Raw genomic sequence first — 7,710 nt, forward strand, 5'->3', positions numbered from 1 at the left:
GTGGATCGTGTCTATCTTTGTGGGTCATAATTGGCTGCATTTTTCTGTCTGTATTCCTTCCACTGAGCTGGCAGCTCCTTCAAAGCAGAGACTATTGAGGCTCAGCATCTATCATGTACTAGACACATACGAAATTTTTTATTAAATGAACCATGTAGAACTCGAAACTGGACACACAGCTCACTTTGTCATTTTATGACAGTTCGCAAAATTTTGTATCCCAGTTGCTTCCACACTAGACGCCCCCCCCCCACTAGGGTAATAAGGGATTTATATTCACCTGATTGCCCCATGGGGGGAATAGAAAGTTTGACAGGATTTAAATGCTGTTAAAAAGATGGAGAGCCCTAGCCGGTTTGGCTCAGTGGATAGAGCGTCAGCCTGCAGACTGAAGGGTCCCAGGGTCGATTCTGGTCAAGGGAGGACACATGCCCAGGCTCCAGACTCAAACCCCAGTAGGGGGCCCACAGGAGGAGCAGATCAGTGATTCTCTCTCATCATTGATGTTTCTGACTCTCTTTCCCTCTCCCTTACTCTCTGAAATCAATAAAAAATATATATATTTTAAAAAGATGGAGAATGGAAAACAGTATGGCAGATCCTTGAAAAATTAAAAATAGAATTACATATGATCCAGCAATCCCACTTTTGGTATATACCCAAAGAATTGAAAGCAGGGCCTCGAAGACATATTTGTACCCCCATGTTCATAGCATCTCTATTCACAAGAGCCAAAAGGTGGAGGCAACCCAAGTGTCCATCAGTGGATGACTGGATAAGCAACATGTGGCCTCTGTACTCAATGGAATATTTTTCAGCCTTAAAAAGGAAGGAAATCCTGGCACATGCTGCAACATGGATCAACATTGATGATATTACGCTAAGTGAAATAAGCCAGTCATAAAAAGACAAATACTGTATGATTCACCTTATATGAGATATATAAAGTACTGAAATTCATAGATATTGTAAATAGAATGATGGCTTCCCACGGCTGCAGGGAAGGGGGAGAGAAAGGAATGGGGAGTTAGTGTTTAAGGGCACAAAGTTTGTTTTGCAAGATGGAAAAAAAAGGTTCTGGAGGTTGGTTGCACAACACTGAATGTACTTAACACTTCTGAACTGTAGACTCGAAAAGGGTTAGGATGGTAAATTTTGTGGTCTATAGTTTACCACAATTAAAGATGGAAAATGAATAATTATGGAGGAGAGCTAAATAGAGGGACATGTGGAATGAAGAGCAAAGTGCTTACACATGAATGCATTCACTTCTGTAGATTGATGTGCGTAAGAGACAAGTTTTGCTAGGATGCCAGACTGCTGCTCTCCTGGCACTGATGTCCTGAAGCTGTAGTTAAATTCCCCTTCAGAGTCTCCTTGAGACTCTGACCCTTCGTTGAGAAATTCTGACCTGAGTTAAATATTGCCTAATTGCCATGTGGGCACTGTAGGCCTGTCTCTTATTAACCACCTTGTTAACCTCCAGCTAACTTCAATCCTGATTTCGTTGGTATTCATGCATATAGAGTGAATATAGAAGGCAGGCAGGATGAATATTTCTTCTTGGTTAGGAAACTTTCCAGCAAGTGGGGGAGGGCTTGGGACCTCATCATCATGACATGGCTGCTTGACTTCCTCCAGATCCCAAGATGTCAGGCGGACAATTTTGAGATAAATATCCAGCAGTCGAGGGTCTTTTTTATTTTTCTGTGCTATCTTTCTTCTTTGTTTCCTGAGCCTTTGATTTTGGGGGAAGTGGAATCTTAAAAAAGGAAAAACCATGGCCGTGAAGTACTGAATGGATAATTAGAAAAATAGCCACTTAAGATCCTGAATTGATGGCCCATTGAGTGACTATTAAATGACTGGGGAAAAAAAAAAAAGACTGCCAAGGTTGTCTACTTTCTGGTGGTAAAAATGCAAGACTTGGGATCTTGAGGAACATGGAAACACCAGAAGGAATCCCATAGTTGTGGCCAAGAGTACTTAATTTTTTAAAGGGTACTTAATTCTTATATTTGGTGATAAAGTCTGAGAGGAGAGTCAACTGTTTTAGAGTCAGGGTAGACTCCTGAGGAGACTATGAATGCTAATATGAATGCAAAGCCATGGTGATAGAGTACCTTCGCAGTATTCTGATTCCAGAGGGAAGGTTTGTTGAGCCACTCACATTGCCATTTTTCTTTTTCTTTTTTTTTTTAAAATATATTTTATTGATTTTTTACAGAGAGGAAGGGAGAGAGAAAGAGAGTTATGAACATCGATGAGAGAGAAACATCGATCAACTTCCTCCTGCATATCCCCCACTGGGGATGTGCCCGCAACTCAGGTACATGCCCTTGACCGGAATCGAACCTGGGACCTTTCATTCTGAAGGCCGACGCTCTATCCACTGAGCCAAACCGGTTTTGGCACATTGCCATTTTTCAGTAGGCACATATATATTTTTAAAATATATAGTTTTATTGATTTCAGAGAGGAAGGGAGAGGGAGAGAGAGATAGAAACATCAATGATGAGAGAGAATCATTGATTGGCTGCCTCCTGCACACCCCCTACTGGGAAATAGAGCCTGTAACCCAGGCATGTGCCCTGACCAGGAATCTAACCGTAACCTGGTTCATATGTCAACACTCAACCACTGAGCCACACCAACAGGGCTAGGCACATATCTTAAATGTATATAGAATTTATCATGGAATCATATTAGACTAATAACTTTTGTGATTATGAAAATAATACATAGTCATCATGGAAATCCGAAAAGAGTAAGAGAACAAAAAAAAATAACCTAAATCTTGCCGTTCAGAAAATCCCAGTCTGACATTTTGTGTATATATTTTCAGCCTTTTCACATATGATTTTTAAGTAAAATTTGGTTCAGACTCTATATGTTGTTTTTAAATAACAGCTTTATTCAGATATAATTTATATACCATACAATTCCCCTATTTAACATGTATACTTTAGTACTGGAGGTTAGTTGCACAACACTGAATGTACTCAACATTACTGAACTGACCACTTGAAAAGGGTTAAGATGGTTCATTTTAATGATATGTGTGGTTTTTAGTATATTGACAGTTGCACAACTTGTCACCACAATCACCTTTAGAGAAGATTTTCCACCTACCCCAAGAAAAACTGCACCCATTAACAGCCACTCCCCTTCTCATTCCACCCACTGGTGCCCCAACCCCCCAGCCCTAGCCAACCACCAGTTTCCTTTGTGTCTCTGTGCCTTTCACTTAGCACAGTGTTTTCAAGGGTCATCCATGTTGGAATGTGTATCAGAATCTCATTTCTTTTCTTTTAAAAATATTTTTTATTGATTTCAGAGAGGAAGGGAGAGGGAAAGAGAGAGAGAGAAACAGCAATGGTGAGAGAGAATCATTGATCGGCTGCCTCCTGCATGCCCCACACTGGGGATCGAGCCCACAACCCGGGCATGTGCCCTGACCAGGATTCGAACTGTGACCTCCTCGTTCATAGGTGGATGCTCAACCACTGAGCCATGCCAGCCAGGCAGAATCTCATTTCTTTTTATTGCCAAATATCATTCCGTTATATGGATGTACCACATTTGGTATATTCATCCATCAGTTGATGGACATTTGGGTTGTTCCTACTCTTTGTTTTGAATATTGCTGCTATGAACATTCATGTTTAACCATTTGGGACCTTCTCGTTTCTTCTCAGTTTGAAGGAAATTCTTAGCTATCCAGCCTCCACACCACTCATTTCCTTACAGTAATTTATAGAAGTAGATTTGCTGTCTAAAAGGACATTACATGTTACAGCTCTTGTCAGATGGTTTCTAGGAAGTCTACATTCATTCTCTCTGGAATCACTTCAGTGTTATTAGCCTGTATATGTTCAGTGATGCTGTTTAATACCAAGTGCTGTAAAATAGGAGTCCATGAATTTTTTTTATTGATTTTTTTACAGAGAGGAAGGGAGAGGGATAGAGAGTCAGAAACATTGATGAGAGAGAAACACTGATCAGCTGCCTCCTTGCATGCCCCCTACTGGGGATCGAGCCTGCAACCAAGGTATATGCCCTTCACCGGAATTGAACCTGGGGCCCTTTAGTTCGTGGGCCGACACTCTATCCACTAAGCCAAACCAGTCAGGGAGGAGTCCATGAATTTTTTAAAAGACAGAGTCCCTGCCATCAAGGTGCTTATGTTCACATTTAGCCAGATGGGCAGATCTAGATCCACGGTTTTCATGTAGACAAGATGGTAGACATTATGTGGAGAGAAACATAGACTGGTGAGCTAGAGTAAACATTGGCCTGCCCGGGATGAGATTCACTCAGATATAATCATCAAGCAACTTTTTACACCTAAAAGTAAAAAAAAAAAAAAAAAAAAAAGGAAGAAAAGAAAAGAAAAAAGTTAACAGAGCCAAACTGCAGCCTAGGGACCAGTTAGTCCAGTGTCATAAACCCTCTGGATCGCTTCTAACGGTTCTCAACCTGTGGGTCGGGACCCCTGAAGATACATCCTGCATATCAGATATTTACATTACGACTCATAACAGTAGCAAAATTACAGTGATGAAGTAGCAACGAAAATAATGTTATGGTGGGGGGTCACCACAACATGAGGAACTGTATTCAAGGGTCGTGGCATTAGGAAGGTTGAGAACCACTGGTAGCCTTAGTGTAAACCTTTCCCCTGTTCTCCAGAAGACTCAGATGTCAGCACAGTGGGGCCCATCAGACCTGGCTCCGGCTGCCTCCCAACCTGTGCTAGCTCACGACCTCTTTAGATTCCTTGGGACATCTAAACAGCATCCCCTGTTGCCCTGTTTCTCATTCTTTTATATTCAGAAAAGTACCACTAAAGATTATAAAATTAGCCTGGCTGCCATGGTTCAGTGGTTAGTGTCGACCTATGAACCAGGAGGTCATGGTTTGATTCCTGGTCAGGGCACAAGCCCGGGTTGTGGGCTCGACCCACAGTGTGGAGCGTGCAGGAGGCAGCTGATCAATGATTCTTTCTCATCATTGATATTTCTATCTCTCTCTCCCTTCCTCCCTGAAATCAATAAAAATATTTTTTTAAAATTTCTCTAAGCCCTAACCGGTTTGGCTCAGTGGATAGAGCTCCCACCTGCAGACTGAAGGGTCCCAGGTTCGATTCCGGTCAAGGGCATGTACTTTGGTTGCAGGCACATCCCCAGTAGGGAGTGTGCAGGAGGCAGCTGATCGATGTTTCTCTCTCATCAATGTTTCTAACTCTCTATCCCTCTCCCTTCCTCTCTGTAAAAATCAATAAAATATTTTTTAAAAAATAAAATTTCTCTTAAAAAAAAAAGGTTATAAAATGAGCAAGTAGTTCCCTTATATAGCTGAATATGGGAAGAAGTTTCCAGACTTGCTCAGTCGTACCCTGTTGATGTTGACACTGGCATGATTTCACCCCCAACATGACCACCAGATTCCATGCACAGGAAGTGACAAATCTTGATTCGGGAAGCTCACTGATTAGTAAAATTAGAGGTGGCAAAAGTTATAGCAGCTCTTTAAGCAGCCATTCATGCAGAAGCTGTTTACAGTGCCGCTAAAAAAAAACAAAAAAAACTACTGAGAATCAAACTTTTTAAACGAAACCATGCCCCACTGCAGATCCCGTTTTCTAACATGCCACACCCATTTTTATTACCCAACTCCTTTAGCAAACACCATGTAGGTCACTGGCAGAAAGTGCCACGCTACTAACAGGAAGCCGTGATTGGCAAACACAAGCCTAAGAAAATGGAAAACTCTTTTTCTCTTTGCAGCTGTGAAAATGTCTGCCAGGACTCAGCTAGCGGCCAGAGCTTCCCTTATTGAGCAATTGCTGTCTGAAGGGAAATTTGAGGATCTTGGCAACCACCTGACAGAGCTGGAAACTCTGCACGTGACCAAGGAGCATCTCCAGCAGACACATGTGGTCAGGGCTGTGTACCGTGTCCTCAAAAACTGCCCCACGGTGGCTTTCAAGAAGAAGGCCAAGTGTCTCCTGTCGAAATGGAAAGCTCTTTATAATGATCCTTATTTCAAACCAGGGGACAGCCCCAAATTCTTCCCCGTGGGTGACAAGGACAAAAATTCAGGACTTTCTTATGACTCACGTCCAGATGAGACATTGGGGGGCTCCAGTTCTGATCCTCTGCTATCTTCCCAAGATGCTATAGCAAAAGCCGCTGAAATGCTTATGCCTGAAAACAGCCCAAATGGAATGGAACGTAAGGAAGAGGATGTCAAGGGCGGCGACCCCAAATCCACTGACAAGAGAACAAGTGAGTTGCTACATCCTGCAGTGCCCGTGAGAATGAAATGCACAGAGCTTCTTTATGAAGCTTTAACTAGTTCTTCCACCAGTCAGCCCAAAGCAGAGTTGTGGCAAAGCTTTGCAAGAGAAATTGAAGAGCACGTTTTTGCCCTGTATTCAAAGAACCTCAAAAAATATAAAACTTGTATCAGAAGCAAAGTTGCCAATCTGAAGAACCCCCGAAATTCTCACTTACAACGAAACTTGCTCTCTGGGACCATGTCGCCAAGAGAATTTGCTGAAATGACGGTCATGGATATGGCAAGCAAGGAGCTGAAAGAGTTGAGAGATTCCTACACGGAATCTGGCATTCAGGAGCATTGCCTTCCCCAAGTGATGGAGGGCACCCAGACGGAGAAAATAAAATGCAGACACTGTGAAAAGTTCAATTGCAAGGTCACTGTAATTGACAGAGGAGCACTTTTCCTTCCAAGTTGGGTGCGGAATTCAAACCCAGATGAACAAATGATGACCTATGTAATCTGTAATGAATGTGGGCAACAGTGGTACCATAGCAATTGGGTGTGCTTGTAATTGTAAATAAATGCTCTGGGCCTGGCACATATCTTAAATGTATATAGATTTTGTCAGGAAGTTATCTTAGACTAATAACTACGATTGTGAGAATCAGAAAAGAGTAAGAGAACAAACAAAAATCACCTAAATCTTGCCGTTCAGGAAATCCCAGTCTAAAATGTTGTGTATCTATTTTCAGCCTTTTCACTTGTGATTTTTAAGTAAAATTTGGTTGAGACTCTATATGATGTTTTTTAAATAACAGCTTTATTCAGTTGGCTGGGCGTCCTCTTGTATTCCCTGTCAGGGCACTTGCCCGGGTTGTGGGCTCTGTCCCTGGTAGGGGGCATGCATGCAGGAAGCAGCCAATTGATGTTTCACTCTCACATCGATGTTTCTCTTTCCCTCTCCCTCTCCCTTCCCCTCTCTAAAAATTAATAAAATTAGTTTTAAAAGTAAAATAAGTAAATGTTCTGAACAACAGATAACTGGAGTGAAACCTTTTCTTTATATCACCTTTTTATGCTTGTTTTTAAAATCCTATACAACCCTAAGAAGCCCAGTTGGTGTGGCTCAGTAGTTGAGTGTTGACCTATGAACCAGGAGGACACAGTTGGATTCCTAATCAGGGCACATGCCTGGGTTTTGGGCTCAGATATACAGGAGGCAACCGAACAAGCCTCATCATCAATGTTTCTATCATCAATGTTTCTATCTCTCTCCCTCGCCCTCTCTGAAATATATATATACTAGAGGCCCGGTGCACAAAAATTTGTGCACTCGGGGGGAAGAGGGGGGTCCCTCAGCCCGGCCTGTGCCCTCTCACAGTCTGGGACCCCTCGGGAGATAACGACCTGCTGGCTTAGGCCTGC

The 7,710-nt window shown here is 42.4% G+C and overlaps 1 protein-coding gene across 1 annotated transcript; it reads left to right on the forward strand.

The window, feature by feature from the left end:
- Positions 1–5,797: 5,797 nt before the first annotated feature.
- On the forward strand, positions 5,798–7,283 carry TCEANC (transcription elongation factor A N-terminal and central domain containing; the record flags this gene model as incomplete). The annotated part of the gene is made up of 1 exon (XM_081115067.1): positions 5,798–7,283. One exon carries the CDS (start codon positions 5,798–5,800, stop codon positions 6,854–6,856), a length of 1,059 nt encoding a protein of 352 aa, XP_080971193.1. The 3' UTR covers positions 6,857–7,283.
- Between the last annotated feature and the right edge of the window lie 427 nt (positions 7,284–7,710).

This window comes from Myotis nattereri, assembly GCF_964212035.1.
Source record: "Myotis nattereri genome assembly, chromosome: X".
NCBI lineage: Eukaryota > Metazoa > Chordata > Mammalia > Chiroptera > Vespertilionidae > Myotis > Myotis nattereri.